Source organism: Triticum urartu, chromosome 7A (genome assembly GCF_056163025.1).
Source record: "Triticum urartu cultivar PI428250 chromosome 7A, HENAU_Tu73, whole genome shotgun sequence".
NCBI classification, from domain to species: domain Eukaryota; kingdom Viridiplantae; phylum Streptophyta; class Magnoliopsida; order Poales; family Poaceae; genus Triticum; species Triticum urartu.
The window spans coordinates 740,217,204-740,243,720 of NC_141879.1; the positions used below are offsets into that span (position 1 = coordinate 740,217,204).

Genomic DNA, 26,517 nt, shown 5'->3' on the forward strand with positions numbered 1-26,517 from the left:
AATTAGGGTTCAAGTCCTGGTGCTCGCATTTATTCTGTATTTATTTCAGAATTTCCGGCGATACGTGTTCAGTGAGAGGAGACGTTCCCGTCGAGTACGAGACGCCTACGGTGACTTCGTAAAATCTCAAGATGATATGCCGGCTCAGTCTTTCGGAGGTGCTCATAGGGGTACGGTAGGGTGTGCGTGTGTGCGTTCATAGGGGTGACTATATGCGCGTATATACGAGCATTTGTTTCTGTACTGATGTTAGAAAAAACATGATCTTCAGAACCCTAATTCGCACCACGCGTAAAGTTATATTGTTTTTGCAAAACACACACACACACACTCACTGGTAGTAGTCGATGGACATGACACGAGCCGTCCCACCTGAAATTGAAGTCGGATGCCGGCAACCAAAACACAGTGAAAATAGAAACCGCACAGCCGAACGCTGAGTCATTATCAGCAGCTTGCAGCCCCGCTGCTATATATTTGGGCATTCCATCTACGATCGAGCACTCCACGCACACACCAACAGCAGCTCCACACAGCCCTTCCTTCCCCAGACTCAACAGAAACCCCACACCTAAAATCCCCAATAATTAACCCCTGCCGGCGCCGGCGCCCGGAGAAGATGGAGGCGGCGATTGGCTCGGCCAACGGGCTTGTCCGCAGCGTGCTCAACGTGCTCTCCAACAACCTCGTGGAGGCGTACGTTGCTAGCTCCCAGCTCGGCCTCAACTCCAAGAAGATCAAACAGGATCTCATGCTCGCGCAAGCGCTGCTGCAAGAGGCCCAAAGGAACGGCGTGATCGACAGCCCCAATCTGCAGGGGCTGCTGCAGGAGCTCACCGTCAAGGCGGACGAGGCCGAGGACGCCCTGGATGAGCTCCACTACTTCATCATCCAGGACCAGCTCGACGGCACTGATTATGCAGTGCCTGATCTGGGAAATAGCCTTTGGGGTCATGCACACCACATCCGCCACGCCATTCTCCACACCATTGGTAACTTTGTCCTTCCATGCTTTACTTGCTTGCCCCGCATACAAGATGATGGCGATGATCCACTTGACAAATTAACAACCGATAGAGTGGCCATGTCCAAAAAAATTAAATCAGTGATGGAGGAAATACACTGCCTATGTGAGCCTGTGTCTGAGTTGCTCAAAATAACTATACCAAATCCTGGCAATGAACCTTTCAACATAAACCGCCCTCTCATGGGACCAATCAGTGCGCAGGAGACATTGTATGGCAGGGTAGACATTTTTGAGAAAACCATACATGATATAACTAGTGGCAGATGCTATGGTGAAACCCTTTCTGTTCTTCCTATAGTTGGTCCAGGGGGCATTGGAAAGACAACTTTCGCCCAGCACCTCTACAATTATGGAAGGATAAAAGAGCACTTTGCTGTTAGGGTCTGGGTATGTGTATCAACTGACTTTGATGTGCTTAAGCTCAACCAACAGATCCTTAGCTGCATACAAAGAAGCAACTCTCCAAATCAAACAACAAGTTTAGAACAGCTCCAATCATCCATCGCACGGGAACTTAAGTCTAAAAGGTTTTTAATTGTGTTTGATGATATATGGAAATGCGATAATCAGGATTGGGAAAACCTGCTAGCTCCTATGAGGAAAGGGGAAACCAAGGGTAACATGGTTCTCATCACAACTCGATTTCCACACATAGCTGAAAACGTGACAACAGATGACCCAATAGCACTGCAAGGTCTGGAGCTTGTTGACTTCTTAAAATTCTTTAAAACACAAATATTTGGGGGAAAAAAGCCTGAGTACTGCCAAGAGGACTTAGATGATCTTGCAATTGGTATTGCAAACAAGTTGAAGGGTTCACCTCTAGCAGCCAAAACAGTTGGTCGGTTATTAAGGAAGAAATTTTCTCGGGAACATTGGAAAAGAGTTCTTGAAAACGACGAGTGGCAAAACCAGAAAAATAATGATGACATTATGCCATCGTTAAGGATTAGCTATGATTACCTTCCTTTTCATCTAAAAACATGTTTTTCATATTTTTCCCTGTTCCCTGAAGATTACGAGTTTAAGAATTTAGATATTACTTATTTTTGGATTGCACTAGGAATAATAGATAAAGATGAGAATTACATAGAAGAACTAGTAGACAATGGTTTTCTCGTGAAGAAAGGTCAATATTATGTAATGCATGATCTATTACATGAACTGTCTCGAAATGTTTCGGCACAAGAGTGCCTCAACATACGTAGTTCAAGTTTTAGGGTTGATGCCATCCCACAAACTGTTCGACATTTATCCGTCACAATGGAAGGTAGATATGAAGGGGATTTCAGGGTAGAAATGGTAAAATTGAGGGTCAAGATAGACATTGGCAAATTGCGAGCTTTGATGATTTTTAGAAAATACGGAGAACCAATTGATGGTGTATTAAAAGATATGTTTAGGGAAATAGAGGGTCTCCGTGTCCTATATATAGTAGGAAAAACTTTGCCACTCAATTTTTCAAAACTTGTCCACCTTCGATACCTAAAAATTACTATATCATATCCAGACCACGGGTCAGAAATGACTTTGCCTAGTACACTCACCAGATTTTATCATTTGAAATTCTTAGACCTTGGAGGCTGTGGTAGGTATATATTACCAAAAGACGTTAGCTGCCTAATCAATTTACACCATTTTTGTGTTGAAAAAGAACTCCATTCCAATGTTCCTAGTGTCGGAAAGATGAAATGCTTGCGGGAGCTGAAACAATTTTGTGTTAAAAAAGAGAGTGTTGGATTTGAACTGGGAGAGTTGGGGGAACTAACAGAGCTTGGAGGTAAACTCAGTATACATAATCTTGAGAAGGTGGCAACCAAGGAAGAGGCCATGAAAGCCAATCTTGTGTATAAAAGAGATTTGAAAAAGCTGAGGTTAGTTTGGGGTACAGATCACCAATATAGCACAGAATATGATGTTCTTGACGCTCTTCAGCCACACCATAATCTTGGAGCACTGAGCATTATAAATCATGGTGCTAAAGCAGGTCCTAGTTGGTTATGTCGTGACAGTAGCCTCAGAGAGTTGGGGTCTCTCCACCTAGAGGGTGTGTCTTGGGACACCCTTCCACCTTTTGGGGAGCTATTGCATCTCACATCACTCAAATTGATCAACATCTCTGTACTTCGTGAGATCAAGCCTGGTGTTTTTGGTGTTACAGACAAAAGCTTTGAGCATTTGAAGCGGATCGTTCTTGGTAATTTGCCTGAATTTATTGAGTGGGTCGGGGGTGCTAATGTCCATTCTTTTGCAAGGCTGGAATACATCAGTTGCATAGATTGTCCCAATCTCTGTGCAGTGCCTTTCCTGGAGTGCTCTGTCTCTTACACCAATCTGACCAAATTTCATATTGTTGGTTGCCCTAATTTGGCTCTGCCCCCCATGCCTCACAGGTCCACACTGACAGTATGTCATGTAACACTTGCTTCCACAGAGCTGATTTATGAGTACGGGTACATGAGAATTAATGGGTATAGTGGTGAGCTGGCCTGGCATAACCTGCATGAAGTAGAGCTGATGAGGATTAGAGACGTGTCACACATTTCAATTACAGAGCTCAACAAACTGAAATCCCTAACAAAGCTACACATCAGCAGATGCGTCGTCAGGTGCGGTGGATTGCAGGACCTCACGTGCCTCCAGTCACTTACAGTAAGAGACTGTGGCAACTTCTTTCGGTGGGCCATTGAAGCAGGTCACACGAACAAGCCTTTCCCTGCTTCCCTTGGGATACTTGAGATCAAAGGAGAGCCAGGCCTGCAGTCGATGGCTCAACTCTCAAACCTCACTCGTCTAACAAGGCTAGAACTGGTGGACTGTGAGAATTTGAAGCTGGATGCTGGGTTTAATCCTCTCTTCACAACCAACCTCAAGGAATTGGCGGTCTATAACAGTGGTCTTAGACGCTCTATATCAGCGGATCTGTTCTCGGAATTGGTGGAAGCAAGGACCAACTTATCATTCCCTGCAGGCTCCTTCCGTTTGGAAGAACTTGAAGTGGATTGCATCGCAGCGGTGCTTGTTGCTCCCATCTGCAGCCTCCTTGCCGCTACCCTCAAGATTTTGAAATTCATTCATGATCCGCGGGAAGAAAGATTCACGGAAGAGGAAGACAGGGCTCTTCAGCTCCTCACCTCCCTCACTTCGATTGAATTTTCAGATTGCTCGAGTCTGCCGTCCGTTCCTCAAGGGCTGCACAACTTTCCTTGTCTTTGGCACCTACATGTCTTTTATTGTCCCCAAATCCGATCTCTACCCAAGGAGGCCTTCCCCACCTCGCTCATGTATCTATGCTTGAAGGGTTGCAGTCCCGAGTTACAAGAGCAAGCCGAGAAATTAAAAGGAACAGAGCCAGGTTTTTGGGTTTCGATTGACTAGCACCTCCTGCTATCTATCTAGTATGTATTCCTACTTTTCTTTCGAGGAAATCAGTCCCATGATTCTGTTTTATAGTAGTACTAATTAAATAGTTAAATCTGACAGGTGGCTTAATTACCGGCACAGCTGCTCGATCGTTTCGGCTAATTCCATCTACACAATTAATTGTGGTACCTGTTGTTGTGTCTCACAGTAGAGCACACCGGCAGTGTTTGAGATGGAGTAGGAGCAACACTCACAGTATGCATGCATGTTGAGCAGCACGCTGGCCGCTTGTACCTCTTTTTGAGATGGAGTAGGAGCACTAGAGTAAATTTTGAAGGAAGGCCAAGACGACACTATCGGTCAACGGTGGAGGTGAACGGCTGCACAATTTTCCATTTATTGTTAGGTACAGTATCGTCAAGAATGTGGATTCTTTTAGGCTGAGCATTCATATCTTGATATTCTGACCTTACGTACGTTTGTTACTATGACACAGCAGAACAATTTTGGTCGACAATGGCTTTGGCATCCGAACAATAACACAGTGACAACACTATATGTCTTGAAGGAGCTGTGCAGTTGTACTCGTAGCATGTCAAAGGTCAGTCGATCATTCTTTCCTTTTTTTTTTCTTCATCTCAGTTTCCCTACTAAAGCTAAGAAAAATGCAGTGCTGCAATCCCACACAAAAAAAATGCACTGCTGCAAGAAATGGAATTACATCAACCATTTATTCACACTTTTCTCGTTTCATGTGGCATCACCATTCAGGTTCAGTTGTTTCCCAAACAAACGGCGCCCATTTCCTTTCTCATCTTCATTTCTTCCTTGTTACTTGTACGGTTTTCGGCTCGGTTTCCTTCATAAATGGGGTCAATTTGTTATGGTTTCCAATCCGGTTTTCCTTCCAAACTGGATCACTCCTCTTGCATATTGGCCACTTTAAGTAATATATTCAGGTGGGGAACCCCCTCCACCCCGAGTGATTCTAAAAAAAAAAGGTGCAGAGGAAGCTATTATTAAAGATCTCGAGGTGTCATCATGACCTCTTGCAAGCGGACAGAGACGACTGTCTAGCACGGGCTGGTCGTGGCTCGAAGGTACTGCATGTTTGAATGCCTATATGTATTCCAATTATTCAATAAAGTATCATCAAGTGGATTTGCTTGCGGATTCGTATGTTCGTTTCTTGACCTTACGAGTTATGACCATTCTGATTCTGCGGAACAATTACGACTGACGGTGGATTTGGTATTTAGGACTGGGTTCATTGGTTGCTTCACCCAAACAATAACAATGGAAGGAACAGAAGTATGATCGTGCGGTAGCCATGCAGTTCTAACAGGATCATTTCAAAGTTCAGTCCATCACCCTTTGCCTCCATTTTTTTTCTCCTATTCTTTAGTTTATCATCTCAATAGTGCTTGTTGCTCCTATCTGCAGTTTACTCGCCACCAACTACTCTCCACACATTGGAGTTTGGGAATGATGATGGGGTGGAAAGCTTCATGAAAGAGGAAGGGAAGATGCTTTCAAGCATATGGTGTAAGCAGCACGCCCTATTTGCTCCATTTTGGTGGTATAATGCAACTATGTTTCCTCACACTTATGTCTCTGAACATCTCAATGCTAAAACAGGGTACGTTATTTTACATGCTCTTGGTCAGTCCATGGTACCACCCGCTGCCAACTGCATCTTTTGCAGATTGTGGAGATTGCATACATGCATGGTGATGTTTCACTGACCGGCGTCCTTCAGAGTTTTGGTTCCTACTTAGCAGGTTCACCAACCGATCAACTCAATGTAATGAATGTTATCAATGAGCTCCCTTTTACCTTGCTAGTTTTCTGACCTTCCATTCATTTCTTGGATTATATTCAGAACCATTACACTCAACTGTCACCTTTGTAGTTGGAATTCAGAACTTGGTTGTAACATACATCCAAGCTATAACAGTAATGGAAGCAGATGTCGTGATGTGCTGAAGAAGCTGCTGAGTTCTTTATCGACCATCGATCTCAAAAGGTCAATTTCGTCGTTCTTTCACTTATTTTAGAAAGGAAAAAAAAGAGAGGAAAAGTATTTCTTTGTTTCCATTCATGTGGCGCTGGCGCATCATTGTCCAGGTGTTTCCCTCCTTAGTGATTCACTGATGCATGCATTGGCTTCCCATTGACTGGACTGCATATCTTGTGTTTCACAAATCACAAGACTGACAATTGGTGCGGAAAAGCAATTTATCTTCCGGTATGTTCATACCTGAGTTGTTTTTATACATAGGAGTGGTTGTTACTTACTGTATATGGTGCAGGTAACACACCTTCTTTTCTCCACTTCGTTGGTTTAAAGCAAGAATGTATGCCGAGCCGTTTTTCTGAATATATCTCAATGCAAATTAACCAGCCGAGAGTTGCGACAGTTGTGCATAATCAACAATTCAAAGGTAACTAATTACATCCAGTGGCGATTCACATGAAAACAAGTTATAGTACATGTTGTCATTGTGGTGACATTATCGATGATTCAGGTTTTCTGGTACTAATCTGTTTCATGCATGTTGCGTCATCATCATGCAGGTGTTCCCCTCCCTCTTGATGAAGGCAGACACTGAAGAACGCCACCTGCCTCTCTCTCTCCACCTCCGCACCAGCCTCCAACATTCCTGTCATGGCGCATCGCTGCCATTTCCTTTTCCTCTCAGGCCAGATTTGGAGCCACTACGACATCCCAATTAGGCGGCGCTCTCAGACTGCTCTAATTCCTTGTGCATGCAGAGTTTGTTACCTGCCTGCAGCAGTCAAACGGCTTATCTAACCTTATCTGAGTTTGTCCGATGATGATGCTGATCTGTTGATTGCAGTTACATCAATCCTTCCTTCCTACAGTAAACTTGCTTATAAAGCTGGAAATCAATTGTTTTAGTTAAGCTCCAGCAAGCAAGAGACCGATAAAAAGTTCAATTGATGTACAGTAACTGCTAGCTGCTTCAGACTGACATCCTAGCTAGCAACCTAGGGTGTTTTCTTTCTTCTCTTTTTTTTTCTTTTATTTGCGAATATAGTAGCTAGCTTGTTGAAAAAGGTTTGCTGTAATGTTGCTACAGACTGAGCATTTATGCACGCTTGAATAAATTGTCCATTCCGGGATTCAGTGGTCCTGCGCGCAAGGGTCCCAGGCATCATCCACTGTAACCCGAACTCACAGCGTGAAGTAAAACGAACGACCAGATTTGTAACAGCAAGGTAAAAAGTACACATCGGGATGCAATGCACCAGCTATGCGCGTAGCATAGTGTGGTTTATAGGTTAGATTATACTTCATTCAAGAGGCAACACAAATCATTGTGTCTCAACAGCTAACATGCCCAATAACAGAGAAGAAAAATGTGCCACATATGGTCGGGCTCGTGCCAGCTCCCCACCCACTCTTTCCCGCCTCCTTGTTACCGTACATGCTTACTCAGTCCGTGTGCAGAGTTTGCTAAGTCAAACGCCATGTCCACACTTGTCCGCTGAGCTTCGGCCAGCATCTCTGAGCTAGTTAGCGTCCTGTTGCATGTAGGATCTCTCTTCTTCAAAGGATCACCACAGCAAATCGAATCGAATCGATGGACAGGATCAGCGTCTGAAGAACTTGGCACACAAGAGTTAGTTAGGAATCAGGGTGGACACGGTCCGGGTAGGTCCGGTCCCGGTCCGAGCCGTCGTTTGGACCGGCCGCCGGTGGTCCGGTCCGGACCGAACCGATCAGTGCAGCGGTCCTGATCTCAGGGACCGGACCGGCGGACGTGAAGCTCAGTGCGGACCGACGGTCCTCACGGTTCCGGCGATGTCCAGGCCCAGGATGTCGGAGAGGTTACCGGAGAAGCAGCACGGTGGCCGGAGCCGGAGAAGATGCACTTGATGTGCCGCGGGGCGAGGGAGAGGCGCGGGGGAGAGAGGGAGCAGCGTGGCCGCGCGGGGGAGTGGGGGAGCGGCGGCGCGAGGCGAAGGCGCGGCGGCGTGACGCATGAGGGAGAGGGGGCGAGGGAGAGAGGGGCGGCGCGGCCGCACAGGGGAGAGAGAGAGAGGCACGAGGGAGATGGGGGGTGCTTTGGCGAGGTGGAAGACGTCCGCGAGAGCCAGCGGCGAGAGGGAGACGACGTGCCGTGGAAAGTGGTGTTAGCCACGAACCTGCGCATTTTTATTACTTAGCAGTTTTCTTTGTTGCATGCAAGCAATCTATCAGATGCATGAGCCCACGATTATCCGTTTACAGCGTTGCCGTGATGAGTGGATCAAACTGGACGTGGAGTTAATTGTGGGATGGCACAGTGATTCTCGGATCGAGCCTGTTTCTTTCGTTAGTCACGATTAAAAGGAAACAACGGTGTGGTCGTGTGGAGTCCGTACAAAACAAATGGAAATATTTAAATCGAAAACTAAAAGGAAACAAGGTCGTGAATCATGGAAGGACGTTATTAGATTGACGAAAACAAAGGAATCCTGTGGGCAGTTATTCCCATAGGTGTAGCAACAAATAATCGTGGGATGGCGCTGTTATTATGTGATAACCCCGTTTCTCTCGTCCTTTCTGTTTTCTCTCGACTGAATAAAAGGAAAAAAAAGCACCAGCATTTTTTTTAGGGTTTAGCCAAACTTTATTCATCAAAGACCACAGAGTGTGGGATGCGGTTCAGATCATGGGGTTGGCCAAACCAGACGTGGCGCCCCTGACCGAGATTAAGTACATATTTGGCTAAACTATGTGCGTCCTGATTAACAACACGACTTTCAAACACAAAAGAACAATTAAAATTTAAAGCTTCGAGCTTGATCTCCTCAACTACAGCTCCGTAGTTCCCTCTGGACACAGTGTTGATACCAATCACCGCTTGTTTCGAATCTGAACAGATAATGATGTCATGAAGGTCTAGGTCTGCTGCCAATGCAAGAGCCTCTCTGCATGCGATAACCTCCAAAGTTGTTGGATCATGGACACCGTTTATAGATATTGCCGAGCTTCCCATATAGTTACCTTCCCTGTCTCTGCAGACTGCTGCAGCCACTCCTCTCCTTCCAGGCCGAACCCCTGCATCCACTTGGATTTTGTGGTATCCAGGTGGCGGGGCTTTGGGCCGGCGGGCATTGGTCACTCTCGCTATCACAGGCTGGCTTGGCCCCTTGCTTCCACCTTCCTTTAGCATATCCAGCTCCTGAAGGAACCTGGTCACAAATGAGTGTATGTGACGAGGGCTTTGAAAAATGCCCTCGTGAATGGCCTTTCTCCTTGCCGCCCAGATTGCCCATAAGGTCACCGACAACTTAACAAATTGCTCATGAGAAAGTGACTTCATGTGAGTAAATAGCCATTGCTTAGCATTGGGTTCCGTAGTAGCCGCTATATTCTGTCCGAGTTCTTCGTCAATGAGAGCCCAAGTGCACCTTGACATAGTGCAGTCCACTAAAGAATGCTTCCATGAGTCTGGAGCTCCACAAATGCCGCATGAACTGGAGTCCGCCATGTGCCTATGCGCTCGAACATCGTTGGTCGGGATCGAGTGATGTGATAAACGCCATAAGAACATACGTATCTTGCCCGGGACAGCAGTTTTCCACAAAGTTTTCCATTCCTTCTCCTCCATAGCCGAGTTGGATGGTCCAGCCATTCCCTCTAGCCACGCCTCCCTCCTTTGCCGGATGGCCACTAGCATATTATATGCTGACCGGACGGTGAAATTGCCCTTCTTATCAAAGAACCAACTCCAAAAATCTGGTATGTTCCTTGTGCAAAGAGGGATTCCCCGAATTACTTGCACGTCCATGGGCATAAACACTGCATTGAGCTTCTCTGTATCCCACGTTGCCGACGTCGCGTCAATCAAATCAGATACCATAGTGGGTGGGTTGGGCATTATGGAACCGAAGGGTCGCAGCATCTCACCCCGCGGCAACCATTGGTCTTCCCAAATTCGCGTATCCTGTCCGTTACCAATCCTCTTGATCAACCCAAGTTTGAGTGTATCTTTCCCTTCTACTATCGCCCTCCAGATTTGACTAGGATGGCTACCAACATTAGCCTCCAAGATTGAGGATGCTGGATAATAAACGCTTTTAAGTATCCTTGCGCTGAGAGAGTCGGGGTTTTGCAACAAACGCCACGCTTGTCTTGCTAACATAGCCATATTAAAGAGCTCAAAGTCTTTGAAGCCAAGACCCCCCATACACTTCGGTTGTGTCATGGTTTTCCACGAAACCCAATGCGGCTTCCGACGTCCCTGTTTCGAACCCCACCAGAATTTCCGTATTAGCATGTTAAGGTGTTCACATAGCCCTCTCGGTAGCTTAAAGCACGACATGGAGTATACCGGTACTGCTTGTGCCACTGCCTTAACCAGAACCTCCTTACCAGCGAATGACATAGAGTTTTCAATCCATCCCTGAATCTTGCTCCACGACCTATCCTTGAGGTATTTGAAGGCACCGTTTTTTGAATTTCCTATGTCAGACGGCATCCCCAAGTATTTCTCATTCAGGGTCTCATTAGGGACATTCAAAACCGATTTGATTTCCTGCCTCATCATCTCTGGAACACCCTTACTAAAGAAAATAGAAGGTTTTGTATGATTAATGCGCTGGCCTGTTGCTTGACAGTAGATTTCCAAGACCAGGTTCACCTCAGTCGCTCCCATACTGTTTGCCTTAAAGAACAGCAGGCTGTCATCTGCAAATAATAAGTGGTTCACTGGTGGCGCCGACGGTGCCACTTGGAGACCCTGCAAATTGGATGACTCACTTCGAGATTTTAAAAGGCAGGAAAGGCCCTCTTCTGCCAACAAGAACAAGTATGGGGAGATTGGGTCCCCTTGTCTTATGCCCCTGGTGGGACTAAAACCCTCCAGTCTTCTACCATTGAACATCACCGAGAATTTCACCGAAGAAACTAAGCTCATCACAATATCTACCCATCTCTCCGTAAAGCCTAGCTTGAGCATTATAGCTTGTAGGTATGACCATTCCAATCTATCATAGGCCTTCATCATATCGAGCTTTAGGGCACAAGATTGATGTTTCTTCGCTTTGTTCCTCTTCATGAAATGCAGACACTCATACGCTGTTATAATGTTATCCGTGATCAACCTGCCTGGTACAAATGCTGACTGCTCCTCTGATATTATTTCAGGTAATACTACCTTCAGACGGTTAGATATTACCTTTGAAGCAATTTTATACAAAACATTGCAAAGGCTTATGGGACGGAATTGAGTCAGCATAGTGGGGTTCTTTACCTTAGGGATTAGAACCAAGATTGTCTCATTGATACATTCGGCTGACTCCTTTCCCTCGACTATCTTTAAGACCACTTGGGTCACTTCGTCACCGCACACGTCCCAGTGCCGCTGAAAAAAATGTGATGGGAAGCCGTCAGGACCTGGTGCTTTGGTCGGGAACATTTGGAATAATGCTGTTTTGACCTCCGCCTGGCTATATGGTGCATTAAGCATCTCATTCATCTCCCTCGTTACCTTGCATGGAACTGTTTCAAGTACCTCTTGCATGTTCTGTACACCTTCGGATGTGTATAGTTCTTTGTAAAAACTATTCGTGGTGGCCTCCATCTCAGCTGTGTCCTCTGTCAATTGGCCGTCTTGACGAAACAGCGCCTTGATCTTATTTTTCCTCCTTCGTCGGCTCGCTCTGAGGTGAAAAAAATAGGTATTCTTGTCACCATGTACTAACCAATCCAGCCTTGCCCTTTGTCGCCATAACATTTCCTCTCGATGGAATAGCTCGACAAGACGATCTGTCACTTTGATTTCTGCATGTGTCGGGCCAGTCCGTCCTAGGATCTCACGCATGTCTCGTAATTGTTTCTTTAATAGATTTATCTCCTGCCTGATATTCCCAAAGTGGCTACGTTCCCAGGAGGTCAAGTCACCAGAGAGCTCCTGCAGCTTTGCATGCATAGCAGTGACTGTATTGCATTGGCTTTTAGCCCAGCTACCACTGACTGCAGCAGGGAGAGTGGAGTCTCGTTCCCAGCATGTCTCATATCTAAAGACTCGTGGGGTCCGTCTGCATGCATGCACGTCCTCTAGCCTCAGCAGAATCGGGATGTGGTCGGACGTAGCCGCTTGTTTATGCTCCAGAACGGCATGAGGAAAGGCCAACAACCACTCCAAGGTGGCAACACACCTGTCGAGTCTCACTCTGGTATATGTGCCTCCCGCTACCTTCTTTTCAAACGTCCAACTGATCCCCGAGTAGCCTAAGTCAGTGAGACCACATGTATCGAGGGTGTCCCGAAATGCATCCATCTGTGCCTGACTTCTCTGTCCAACGACATCATGCTCCTGCTGGTGTAAAACTTTGTTAATTTCTCCCATTGCTAGCCAGGGAAGGTTACTTGCTCCTGCAATTCCCATGAGTGCATTCCAAGTCTTGTATCGTTCGCTAACTTGGGCCTCTCCGTAGACAAAAGTGACCCTGAACTGTGTATTAACCAGACCATCCATAGTAACATCTATATGGTACTCTGAGTAACCGATAACTTCAAGTTTTATTTCATCCTTCCAAAAAATCCCTATGCCACCACTTCTACCAGAACTATTTATTGCATAACTCTTATCAAAACCTAAATTACCTACTAAATTCTCCACCCTGGAGCCCTCTATTTGAGTTTCAAGAATACATAAGATAGAGGGGGCATGTTGCCTCGTTAGTTCACGAAGCTCATTAACTGTCGTGGGTTTGCCAGCCCCGCGGCAGTTCCATGTTAAGATACTCATTGCACTAGGCGCGACCCCCCTGGGAGGCCCGCCAAACGCGCATCTGGTTTTGTGGATGAAGTTGCATTCTTCTGAACTTGCTTGTCACTTGGATTGGTCTTCGTCCTCTTCGGGTCTTGCTTGGAAGGGCTAGGAGGAACTGTTGCCAATGGCAGGGTCAATGCAGTGTTGCCCGAGCTAGCGAGGGGAGGGGCTCCAGGCGCTACCATGGCAGCAGCTGGGCTAGTTTCCATCCCCTTAGTTGCATCAACGTCCTCCATTGCAGTGTCGCGGAGGGGTTCACTGTAAGCGCCAGCATGCTGGAAGTTGGCTCCTCCGCGTCCTGCCGCCCGACCTGATCTGCCTCGCCCTCTGCTTCCTCCACCTCCTGAACCCCTTCCTTCTCCTGGTCCTCGTCCTGGACCTCTGAACCAGGAAGCCTTTAAATCCTTGAAAACTAGTGCTTTCGGGGGATGAACCCCATCACCGCACTCCTTAAAAAGATGTCCAATACCCGCAAACAGCGCACCAATCAGGTAGGCGCTCAAATTTGATTCTGAATAACACTCGCTGTACCACATCTTTCTTCTTGATCACCAACGAGACGGCGTTCTTCAGAGGTTTAGTCACGTCTATCTTCACCCGCACCCGAGCAAAGTTTCCTTCAAAGTCTTGTGATTTGGGTTCAGCATATATAAACTCACCAACGGTGGCTGAAAGTGCTTTGATCTTGGAGAAAAACCCATCTTGAAGATCATGGATTTGCATCCATATATCTATCTTGTTCAGCTCAATTGTTGATGGTTTTGTGTATCCATCGTACGGCGCCACCACAACTGCTTTTCCTTTGAAAGTCCACGGACCCTCCTCCATCACGCGCTCCCAATCTCCAAGACAAGAAAATTGCAATGTGTACAGATTCTCCTCTAGGGGTCTGATCTTTACCTCCTTTGCCAGATCCCATGCCACCCTCATGTTCTTGTAGAACCAGTATTGACTATATGCCTTCTCCGTGTGAACCCTAGCGTTTGCCATCCAGCGAGTTGCTTCCTCCGAGAGCTCCTCGTCCTCCACCACTACGTCTTGGAGATCATCCTCCTTTAAACCAAGTTCCTCCATCATTGCCTCCAGATCGGACACGGCCGTGCCAGAACCAGATGCGGTGTCTTCCATAGTTCTCTTGCCCGAGAGATTCTGATCCGCGGGCGGTATTGTCCCCATCGTTCCTATGCGCCCACCTCCCGTGAGACCAGCGGCCTCAGCGGCACCGATGAGCGGAGGAAGCGGGGTAGATCGATCTCTACGGGGTGACGATGATCGCCGCCGCCGAGAGGAGGAAAAAGCCCTAACGAGAGGGTACTAGGATTTATTTAGCGACGTGGAGGAGGCGGATGACCGCGTGAGCACGATCTGCGGGTGCTGCCTCGTGCGCATGGGCTTCTTCTTCGGTCCGACCGAGCGGACCGGATCGAAGATTTTTCGGTCCATATTTCAAAGACCGGACCAGCTGTATTTTTGAGCGGGCCAGGACCGAGCGGGCCACGAGCGGGCCAAAAAGCCTGCTCGTGTCGTCCACCCTGAGCGCCACCGCACCATCAAATTAACACGGGCGAAGAAATATTCTGTTAAGACTAATTGAAATGAACACGGACCTTTTTGTCCTTATCAATCAAAGTGCGATGTGCGGTGTGCGGAGTGGCTACAAAAGGATCCATCCATCTATTCACCGGGGACGCACAAACACACAGCTCTACACAGCCTTTCCTGCAACAAAAGCCCCACCAATTAAGCATGCTGAAGCTATAGAGGAGATGGACGCGGCTATTGATGCCTCGAGCGGCCTCATCGGCAGCATGGTGAGTCATCTTTCAAATGTTGCCAGCTCCCAGCTCGGCCTCAACTCCGAGAAGATCAAGGATGACCGATGACCTGATGTTCACACAAGAGCTGCTGCATGAGAAATCAAACACCAAAGCACCACACAAAGAGACAAAATCAGGGCTTGATGGGAATGGGCTGCTTACCTGCCGATTTGGATGGATATGACTAGTTCTGGAGCACTAACTGTTGATCACCTTCTCAGTCGTTCACGGTGACAACTGCTGCCGACCCCTCATCTTCTTCCAGTTCCTTGGGTAAACCTGTGAAACAAAGAAAGAAGAATGATCAATAACTTCAGAAGAGAATTAGGCTCACATCGGGCTCCCCTGCTTTGCACTGTACTGCAGCTCCGGTATAGGCGCCAACGGAGATCCCAACGGATCCAATCGATGGAGGCTCGAGGGAGATCTCCTCCAGCTCCGTACACCGTCGCCATGCTCGACACGCACATGGACCCAATCCAAGGGTAAATCCATCATTTTCTTCCCGTTCCCTAGCTAGGAATTCCGCCACACCGACCTGCATTCACATGGCACTCACAACGACTGCTTGCTTGGTGCTCGATCAGTGTACTGGATGGAGGATCTGGACCAATTCGTTGGCTGCACAACACAACAAGTAATTAATAGTTGAACAGCGATAGCGTCGACTGCGTGCGCTAGGGAAGTAACCGGTCAGTCTTCTAATACGATCATTCTAACAGCTCATCACCTCCGTTCTTTGTGTTTTGATTGTGTCAACAAAGCTGCTTTCTCTTGATGGGCACCATGACAACCATGTTCCTAGTTTCGTACCGGCTTCTCACATGGTAATAGTACATCATTACTAAATCGATCCAAGCACGAGTAGAGTTGGCTGTATAAAAAAAAATCCCTCAAGAGAGTATTTCTAACCACGCTCACATAAAAACCGACATGGCCACGGTCATGATACCGACATATACCGTGCTGAGCATCTCTGTGCTGGATGGAATTAAGGTCTCGACATTCACATCGACCCAAGGCCAAGGGAAAGGTAGCATCGGCCATCATTTTCTTTCTAGGAATCCATCGCTAGCTACTACCACATTCACATGGAACAGACGAATTGCTTGGTAGTCACTGTTTTGGATGGATCCGGAATAGCTTCTTGGCTAGCAACGAAACTGGTTACTTGGCCACACAAAAAATATCTTTGATTGGGACGGGGATGAAGATTGTTTGGCTCTTTTCTAGATGAGAATCCTTTGGCTGCAGCATACAACAATAATTGAACGGTGACAGCTTCGCCTTTGCCTAGTCACCAGTCAATCTGGTACAGTTTTTCTCTGAACTGATCAGCTCCTCATGTTTGGGTGTATCAACGTTGTTGCTTTCTTGATGGGAGCCATGACAGCAATGTCACAAGGTTCATGCATTGTGGCTTCCCAGATGGCACATGAATGAACGGTTGAAGCAGTAGTGCACCACGCTATAAAAGGGATCCACCAGACCCTCTTCTCACTGCGCGAACATAAACAACACACAGCCTTTGGTACCATATCCACCACAGCACAAACTAGACACTTTTTCCCTGTCCGCCCCAGCCCCATAGGAGATGGAGGCGGCGATTGGCCTCGCCACCGGGCTCGTCGACAGCGTGCTGACTCTGCTTTCCAATGAGCTTGTGGGGGCGTATGTTGCTAGCGCTGAGCTCGGCCTCAATTGCAGGGAGATAAAGCGTGACCTGATGTTCACGCAAGGACTGTTGCACGAGGCTCAGAGAAGTGGCGTGGTTGACAACCACGGTCTCCAAGGGCTGATGCAGGAGCTCAGCACCAAGGCTGACGAGGCTGAGGATGCACTGGATGAGCTCCACTACTTCATCATCCAGGATGATCTCGACGGCACCAAGTATGCCGTACCGGATCTGGGTGATGACCTTCGAGGTCATGCTCGCCATGGTCGGCTTGCTCTTCGCCACACTATTGGTAACTGCCTTGCATGCTTTTCTTGTTCACATATGCATGGTGACGATGTTACTAATAATCCACACATCGCAACCAATCCCTATTGTGATGGTCGAGATAAGTTGCCATTTGACAGAGTGGAGATGTCTAAGAAAATCCAGTCAGTGGTTGAGGAAATACACTCTTTATGTGACCCAGTGTCCAAATTACTCAAGATAATTCCGCACCATAGCAGCAACAGTCCATTTGTCACCCTCAAACGGCCTCTTATAGGATCAACCACTGTACAAGATAGATTGTTTGGAAGGAGAAATGTGTTTGAGCAAACTATAAAAGATATCATCACAAATAGTAGTGAGACCCTTTCTGTTATTCCTATAGTTGGTCCGGGTGGTATTGGAAAGACAACCTTCACCCAACACCTATACAATGATGAAAGGACTCAACAACACTTTCCTGTTAGGGCTTGGGTCTGTGTGTCAACTGATTTTGACGTGTTTAAGGTTAGCCAAGAGATCCTTAGCTGCATAGAAGGAAAGAAAACCGTAAACCAATCAACAAGTTTAGATCAGATCCAAATATCCATCACGCGGGAACTCAAGCCTAAAAGGTTTTTAATTGTCTTGGATGATATATGGGAATGCAATAGCCAAGGTTGGGAAAATCTGCTAGCTCCACTCATGAAGGGCAAGGCCAAGGGTAGCATGGTTCTTGTCACAACTCGGTTCCCGTCTAAAGCTGATATTGTTAAAACAACTGACCCAATAGCACTGAAAGGCCTTGAGCCCGATGAATTCTTCACATTCTTTGAATCATTTATATTTGCTGGACAAAAACCTGAGGGTTACCATGATGGCTTGACTCGTATTGCAAGAGATATTGCCAAGAAGTTGAAGGGTTCACCTCTAGCAGCCAAAACAGTTGGTCGAATGTTGAAAAAGGATCTATCTCGGGAATATTGGATGAGAGTACTTGAAAACAATGAATGGCAAAACGAAAAAAATGCTGATGACATTTTGCCATCTTTAAGAATTAGCTATGATTACCTTCCTTTCCATCTAAAAAAATGCTTCCCATATTTTGCCTTGTTCCCTGAGGATCATAGGTTTAAGAATTTAGAGATTATATATTTTTTGATTGCAATCGGAATCATAGACAAAGATGAGAATTACATGGACGAACTAGTGGACAATGGTTTTCTTGTGAAGGAGAATGATGATTGGGAGGATCAATATTATGTATTGCATGATCTATTGCATGAATTAGCACGAAATATTTCATCAAAAGAATGCCTCAATATATATAGTAGTGCAAGTTTTAGAGCCGTTTCCACCCCAAAATCTATTCGTCACTTGTCCATCACCATGAAAAACAAATATGATGGGAACTTCACGGGAGAAATTGTTAAATTTAAGAGCGATGTAGACTTTGTAAATTTGCGTACTTTGATGATTTTTAGAGGACATGCAGGAACTATTGATGTGATTTTGAAAGATATTTTCAAGGACATAAAAGGTCTTCGTGTCCTATACATAGATGTCGAGTCCCCAGAATATTTCCCACACAACCTTTCAAAATTTATCCACCTCCGATACCTAAAAATTACAAGATATAACTCTAGCTCACAAATGACTTTGCCTAGCATATTATCCGGATTTTATCACTTGAAATATTTGGACCTAAGTAGGTGGTATGGTAGTGATAAGTTGCCTAAAGACATTAGTCGCCTTACCAATTTATGCCATTTATTGGAAGCAAAACAACTCGATTCTGATATTCCCAACGTCGGAAAAATGAAATGTTTAAAGGGGCATAGAAAATTCTGTGTCAAGAAAGAGAGTGTTGGATTTGAATTGAGTCAGTTGGGGGAGTTAACTGAGCTTGGAGGAGAACTCAAAATATATAATCTTGAAAAGGTGGCGACAAAGGAAGAGGCTATGAAAGCCAAACTGGTGTCAAAAGCTGATTTGAAAAAGTTGGAGTTACTTTGGGGCACAGAACACGATCAGGGAGAATCTGAGGTCCTTGGTGATAGTACAGAATTATCTGATGTTATTGATGGTCTTGAACCACATCCAAATCTTCAATCACTTGTTATTAAAAATCACGGTGGCTCAATCTGTCCTAGTTGGTTGTGTGGTTCCATTGGCCTACTAATGCTGACGTCCCTCTGCCTAGAGGATGTTTCTTGGACCATTCTTCCACTTGGGCGTCTGCTACATCTCACGTCACTCACATTGAGGAATATTCCTAGACTTGGTCAGATCATATCTGGCTCTTCTGACATTACAGACAGAAGTTTTTCGCGGTTGAAGAAGATTGTCCTTGTTTGGTTGCCAGAATTAACCGAGTGGGTTGGGACGCTTAATGCCCATTTGTTTTCAAGGCTTGAGTTTGTACTTTGCAATGGATGCCCCAATCTGGGTGCTTTGCCCTTCTTGCGGGAGGGCTCTGCCTCTTATACCAGCCTGTCGACACTTCGAATTATCAACTGCCCCAAGTTGTTCCTGCCCTCCATGCCGGTAATTCATGGTTGTATGGAGCACCCTGAACATGACTTGTCTTTGACAAGGCATAGTGGCGCTTTTCAAGTTGCATCAAAATTTACATGGGCGCAACTCCCAAAGCTAATCTCCCTTAAGGAACTTATGATTGTAGAAGATCCAGGCTTTCTGTCAATTGCTCTGCTCTCAAACCTTACATCTTTGACAAGTCTAAAACTTGAAGATTGCGAGAATTTGGAAGTAGATGGGTTCAATCCTCTCATCACAGCTGTCAACCTCAAGAAATTGGCGGTCAACAACATGGGACGAGATCATCGTCGCTCTTTAGCAGCAGATCTTTTGTCAGAATTGGTGGTTGCAAACAAGACCAAACAGTTGTTGCCTGATGCAGGCTGCTTCCAGTTGGATGAACTTGAAGTGGATAGCAGCTCAGTGGTGCTTATTGCACCCGTATGCAGCCTCTTCGCAGCTACCCTCCATGAGTTATTCATCCGGTTTGACCAGCGGGTTGAGAGCTTCACGGAAGAGGAAGAGAATGCGCTTCAGCTCCTCACCTCCCTCCAACAACTTCTTTTTTTTTGGAAAAGGGATGATTCCCCGGCCTCTGCATCAGAAAGATGCATACGGCCATCTTATTAACCAAATAAAGTAGTGTCAACAAGGTTCCAAAGGTCTCCACAAATAATAAAAAAGCACAGACAGCTCACACAGAGCCAATAGGGTCTAGAAACACCAACTAGCCGAGAAAAGACGCCACAACCGGCTGGCTAAAAAAATAGATAGGAAATCTAAATGCCTATCCTATTACATGACCGCCATCCAAACCGGTTGAATATATCCCGAGCTACCATCTCCCAGCGGAAAGACCCAGTAACCAAATGCTCCCTGGCCTCCGTCTGGGTGAGTAGCGACCACGAACGGATCAGTGCCGTAGTACGGAATATGACCTGCAAAAAATGTATACATGATATTCTGTTAAAAACCAAATCATTTCTGCAAGTCCAGAAATCCCTCCCTCCAACAACTGTACTTTTGGAATTGCCCAGGTCTTCCATCCCTCCCTCGAGGGTTACACAGACTTTCTTCTCTCGAGCTTCTATCAATCGATAGTTGTCCAGAAATCCAGTTACTGCCCAAGGAGGGCCTCCCCGCTTCCTTGCAAGATCTATTTGTAATGAGATGCAGTCCTGAGCTAACCGACCAAGCCAAGAATTTAAAAGCAACATATCCAGGGTTGCGTGTCACGCTCAATTTCTAAACCAAGGTAACTAACGAAACCTCCCCGCAGCCAAGCATAACTAGCTGTTGTTACCAATTTATTCTCTTCTCTCTACTACATATATATAGTGCTGATTTATATATTCCGTCAGGCTTCCTGGAACAGCTACGTGATACATGTCACATGCTCAAATTGCTAGCTGCAATGTGGTACCCTTGTAGACATGGCCATATATCTGCTGCTTATGGATGCAACAATGACTCAGTTCACATGCATGTGCATGATCGTACAAGAAAATCAGTGAGCAAACCATGATATTGGTAGAAATATACCCAGATTTCCTAGTAGGAATTTCAAGGTAACGCTTGCCGCCTCCAAGTATTTACTTTATTTATTTTTTCTCTTTAGGTAAAAAAAAATTTGCAAGCTGAAAATGCAATCTGATTGCTCCTGTATGTAGAATTTTCAGATTAGGAAGAAGAAGACCAAGGTCCTAGAATACAGTTGTGAACTTAATTGATCGAGGCAACAAACATATCACAGTTTTGCTTCTTAACAGTTGATTGAAGGCCAAGGCGCGTGACATCCGATCAATGGACTTGGAGGTGAATGTCTATTTTATTTTTGTTTTTATTTACCTAAAATATGATCTCATTGGATGAAAAATTTCAGGCAGAAGCATGTCATCCGAATTTCCAGAGATTAATTGGAATCAGACATGTGACTCCAGAGCAGAGTTCGCTCTTCACTATCTAGTTTGCCACAGGATATCCAGGTAGTTAAGCTGTTATCTATATATATAGTTCTGATTTATGTTCATCTCGTGAGTCGTGACCCTTATGCCACTTACCATAACTGTTCTCTCATAAACAGTTGACTTCATTCATCATGAAGCTTTCTTTAAGGAGAACAACTGAAGTTTGCAACGGCGTCCTGTTTGTTCTACAGGCTACTGGTAAGCAGTGATACTGGTGTGTATGTCCTTGATATATAGTAATTTTTCATGCTGTCACTGCACATGAAATGGATCAATGTACATAACTCTGATGATAAACCTGAATTACTAGAATCCTTTGTCAGGAAGTTACTTCTAACTTGTAAGTGCCAGACCCCTCAAGCACCTAATATGTCGTGGAGAAGCTATCTTAGCTGAAGGTGCATTTCCCGTTCAGAACAATATAATTGCGATTCATTTTATGTCTTGAATTTGTGTTTGCGTTGTACATTAAAATTGAGGTTCCATACATAATTTTTCCTGTGGGACTTTCTGTTTGAACGATAATTCTTGTAGGACTGAAGTGCATGCTTTCGGACAAAAGGCTCTACTGGCAGTTAGAGATTATGGATCCGTGAACTTACTTATACATGTAAAAGTAGCAGCTATCTACCTCTTATTGCCACCTATATTTTGTTGAAATATATTGTCCCATTAGTTCGGACTTTTGGATGAGTTGGCTGGAGCATGAATTCAATATCATATCCGAGCCAAGAGGTCTTGAGTTCAAAACCCTGCCAACGCAGTATTAAATAAAACGATTCTGTGGCCTACATCGATCCCACGTCTAAGGACTAAAATAGCCTAGACGTGAGGGAGAGTGTTGAAATATATTGTCCGCCTTCCTCCATCATTTCGGATTTTTGAATGAGTTGGCTGGAGTATGAATTCAATATATTTGACTGTCAGTCTACCGTGCGAAGGCGTTTGGCCATCAAGTCGACAACATTGTGTCATTCACCGTGAGGCAATGATGCTTGACTGTTCCATGGCAATACTCCCTTTCAAGAGTGTCATTTCCTATATTCTTCAGTGCCTATGATGAAATAGCTATGTGACCATTCATGTAGTAAGTGGCACCGCTTAATTATATGTTTGACCTGTTGTATACATTTCCGTGTACTAGAAAGCGAGAGAATATTTCTGTTAAACATATCCTATGAGAAAATTCCTATAACACCGAAGGTAATATATCGTGGTGCTTTTCTTGTAATTTGGAATGTGGTAATTATCCTAACCTCCAGGCTATCGAATGTTGCAGGTCTCAGAGCACAAAGGTATTTTCATCGATGGCTTCCTTGCAGTACTGGTCGATTCTCTGGTGCATGCAATTGCTTCCAGGTGGTAAGTGCTCCATCTTGTTGGATTAACACAAATTTTTCTTAGCCTTTTTTTGTCCACGCTAAAATATGTATATGGCAACCGTATGGCAGATTGCGAAACTGCCACACGCATCCAACGCCATTAATTCTCTTCCGATTTCCTTCCTTTCCCGCACGACCTTCTGATTTTTTTTCTTTCCCTCACGTCCTCCCCCGATTTCTTTCCTTTCTGCATGTCCTCCCCGATTTTATCGGGCACACCCGCTCGTGCCTTCCTAATTGCCTTCTTGATTTTCAGCAAAAATAATGCTTGGACTAGGATTTGATCTCTGGTCCACATGTAATCAACAAATGGAGCTAACCACCTCACCTATGAAACTCATTGTTGAACATTCTAGGGGAAATACTGTTTTTGACATGTTTTTGCCTTTAATATGTTAGAACTGAAAAACTTTTTGTTTCAAGCATCGTGGTAACTTTGATCATTGGGAATAAATTTGTTGAACCCGCCCTCCGGTAATTTCTGTAAATAGCATGATAACATTCACGCCATAGACCTGATAATTTAGATACAAACATCGTGGTAACTTTAACCATTAGGGAAGACAAATGTGAAAAGATACCCGATAATTTATGTGTAAATAGATGGTAATATACGCAGCGCACATCTGATAACTGAGGTAGAAGCACTATGGTAACTTTGACCGTAGGGAATATTTTTTTTGAAAAGATACTCCGGTACCTTCTGTGTAAATAGCACGGTAGTATACCTCCCTCCCCTGACATTTTTATATGTAAATAGTATGAAAACATATGCACTGCGATAACTAAACACCATGATAAGTTTTTGACCCGTGTGGGGGGGGGGGGGGAGGGGGGATTTGTTGCTGAAACATATCCCTGATAAATTTTGTGTAAATAGCATGATATTTTAAGCACTACGGGCTTGATAGGTTACCTAGAATCACCATGATAACTTTTTGCCCCGGGAAAAAGTTGTTCAAAACATTCCCAACAATTTTTGTGTAAATAACATGATAATATAAGCACCGCATAACCGATAACTTGCAATATAAACATGATGGTAACTTTTTTACCAAAGGAAAATAAGTTGTTAAAAACATACACTCGCCTCGCGCGTGGGCCTCTTGGATGAACACAACACATGGCGTGCCACGGGAAAGTCACATAATGTTTAGTGTCATGAGGAGCACACGTGCTATAGACGTGATAAGTTACGCAAAAAACATTATGGTAATTTTTGAGCTATGAAAAAAGCTACCGAAACACAACCAGGTTTTTAGGTGCAAGTACCATGATAATATATGAACTGTAGACCCGGTAACTCATGTACAATCCCCCATGGTAACTTTAACCGGGGGGTGGTTGATGTACATATACCCTGATAACTTATGTGTAAGTACCACGGTATTTTACACATCAAAGACCTTATAACTTGTGTACAAAACACAGTGGTAACTTTGAAGGGGTGTAGTTGTTGAAGCATAGTACCTGATACGTTCTATGTAAATAGCACGGTAAGTTATGCAACACAGGCCTGATAACTTGCATACAAATATCATGGTAACTTTGTCCTGAGGAGAAATCATGTGATAGACGTGAAGAAGTGACAGTTTTCTCGGGGGTGAGCGCCCGAGATGTGCGGGAGAAGTAGGTTTCTCGAGCGAGCCTGCGGGGTCATTTGGGAGGAGGCGAGGTCAAAAAACGAGGGATCATATGATACTTTAAAATGAAAGAAATAGAGGTGTGACAGTTTTGCTTATATGGCACACGTGTGCCAAATATCACATGTTTTCGTGCAATATTGAAGCAGGTTTAGTATTTGTTCTTTCAGTCCATTTCCATGGTATCCTTAACATATTGAAGCAGGTTGAGTACATCTTGTGCAGATTTGATATATGGTTATGTTTCATGGTCAACCTCAACCCTCAGAGTTTCAGTTCCAGCTTAGCAGGTTCGCGTGTTGACTATGAATGAGCAGGTGTCGCGATTCACGCCTTTAGACATGTTACCTTACATGTGGATGATGGATTCTGTGGTTTCAGGTGCGTGTGTGTCACCATGTTGACGAACCTGAATCATGACGAAGAAGCTATATATGGCGAATGGTTCAAGATTGGGAACAGGGGCGCCTCCTCTGTTTTCGTCCCCTGTTTCCGCCGCCTCCTACACTCGTGACCAGGCGCCTCACCGCCTTCTCTCCGCGCATACTTTGGTGCCGCCGGACCACATCTGTCCGTCTTTTCCCGCGTCTCTCCACTCCCACATCTGCTGTCTCCAGATTTGGCGCCCGCCACGACGTGCGCTCGCCGCCGGCACGCCCCCCAGCCACTCCCTCTTCCTCCGCTCTTCTTCTTCTTCCTCCCTCTCCTTGTTGGTTGCAGTTGGTGTACATGATCCTTGGGCGCAGCTACCAAACTCTGTAGCAAGAGATGATCAATCCACGGCAGCAAGCAGCATGTCCAGAACTTGGCACACATAGAAGAGATGATGACGTCCTTGGTAGCTCATGCCTGTTTGCTCTATGTCAAATGTTGATCGGTGCATCCATTCTTCCTACTGTCAACTTACTTTAAAGGCTGAAACTTATTGATGTAGTTCTAGTTCAGTTCTAGGCTTCTACTCCCTCCGTTCCGAATTACTTGTCTTAGATTTGTCTACATACGGAGGTATCTAGCACTAAAATGAACGGAGGGAGTAGCAAGACAAGTAATTCGGAACGGAGGGAGTAGCAAGCAAGAGCCTGAGAAAAAAATGGTTGTACTGCTCTGCTCCTGCTTCAGACTGGGCAGCTAGCAGTGACATTCTAGCTTGTTGGTTGTCAACTCTGACGAACCTGGAGCGCTCCTTGCTGTTCAGATATGTAAATGCTAGTATTAAGCTGCAGCACACCTGTATAAACTGTCCATTTCTAGATTGTGCACTTGATAAGACCATATGTAATCCTCATATAGTACTTTGTAAGTAGTGAGTGTGCGTGGCTGAGAAAACAAAACGAAATGATATTTCGTGTATTTTAGATGTGACATCCTTGTTTGCCTGGCGAACCTGGAGCATGGCAACTAAAATTGCAGAACACTTTTGGCCGACAGTGGATATCGCATTCAGGACTTGGATGTCGCATCCAACTCAGTATACTGTGATGGTCTCTACCCCTCGGTTGCTGACAGAGGTGACTACCGAGCATAGGCCGGCAATGAAACCCATGATGCACGTCGAGACGAGGGTTCTCGGGATGACTGCATTCAGTTCCATTCCGGGAGACCACCGGCATGGCCAGAATTTGACACGCGGGTGGTGATGATGAAGATGGTTATAGGTTTTCTTTTTCAATGATAGATGATTGTGGTGATGTATTTGGGAAACGGAGTTGAAATCCTTCTGTTGTAAACTTGAAGCACGGGAACGTTACTGGTAGTGTCAGCTGAGTTCCAGCAAGAATGTGAGAGGGAAAATATTCTGCTCCTTCAGTTCAGGAAGGGCCAATCACAAGTATATTTAGTCTACTCCGGTTGGGATGATGATGGTGTCTTCAGATATATTCCCTCCGTCCCAAAATAAGTGTCTCAACTTTGTACTAACTCTAGTGTAAAGTTGCACTAAAGGTCAAGACACTTATTTTGAAACGGAGGGAGTAGTTTGGCAGGCAATGTCTCCATCCTCATGCCCATCTAACACATCCCACGTTGCTGGAAAGATTTTTTGGAAACTGGTCAGGCGCCAGCATGGAT

At 45.3% G+C, this 26,517-nt stretch overlaps 2 protein-coding genes across 15 annotated transcripts; both read left to right on the top strand.

Annotated features, from left to right (window-relative positions):
- The first annotated feature begins 518 nt into the window (after positions 1–518).
- Positions 519–7,530, top strand: LOC147962574 (putative disease resistance protein RGA4). Of its 13 annotated transcripts, none has more exons than XR_015610585.1 (11): positions 519–992; positions 4,511–4,796; positions 4,890–4,991; positions 5,162–5,490; positions 5,650–5,747; positions 5,834–5,935; positions 6,029–6,194; positions 6,303–6,416; positions 6,518–6,638; positions 6,703–6,834; positions 6,968–7,530. XR_015610585.1 is itself a non-coding variant. In XM_087535109.1 (3 exons), the coding sequence occupies exon 2, from the start codon at positions 3,485–3,487 to the stop codon at positions 4,403–4,405; it is 921 nt and encodes a 306-aa protein (XP_087391235.1). In that variant the 5' UTR covers positions 862–992; positions 3,421–3,484; the 3' UTR covers positions 4,406–4,425; positions 4,511–4,647. The 13 variants fall into 13 exon arrangements, 4 of the variants coding, with proteins under 4 accessions (XP_087391234.1, XP_087391236.1, XP_087391237.1 ...); XR_015610582.1 differs by having other exon boundaries at positions 6,029–6,171; positions 6,273–6,416; XR_015610583.1 differs by having other exon boundaries at positions 6,029–6,171; positions 6,273–6,416; positions 6,518–6,613.
- An 8,965-nt stretch (positions 7,531–16,495) lies between these two features.
- On the top strand, positions 16,496–25,812 carry LOC147962575 (putative disease resistance protein RGA4). Of its 2 annotated transcripts, none has more exons than XM_087531400.1 (7): positions 16,496–20,020; positions 20,478–20,713; positions 20,820–21,026; positions 21,129–21,273; positions 21,341–21,443; positions 21,542–24,740; positions 24,832–25,812. In XM_087531400.1, exons 1-2 carry the CDS (start codon positions 16,594–16,596, stop codon positions 20,705–20,707), a joined length of 3,657 nt encoding a protein of 1,218 aa, XP_087387526.1. In that variant the 5' UTR covers positions 16,496–16,593; the 3' UTR covers positions 20,708–20,713; positions 20,820–21,026; positions 21,129–21,273; positions 21,341–21,443; positions 21,542–24,740; positions 24,832–25,812. The 2 variants fall into 2 exon arrangements, 1 of the variants encoding a protein (XP_087387526.1); XR_015609641.1 differs by lacking the exon at positions 20,478–20,713 and having other exon boundaries at positions 16,829–16,966; positions 21,542–22,787; positions 24,676–24,740.
- Positions 25,813–26,517: the final 705 nt, after the last annotated feature.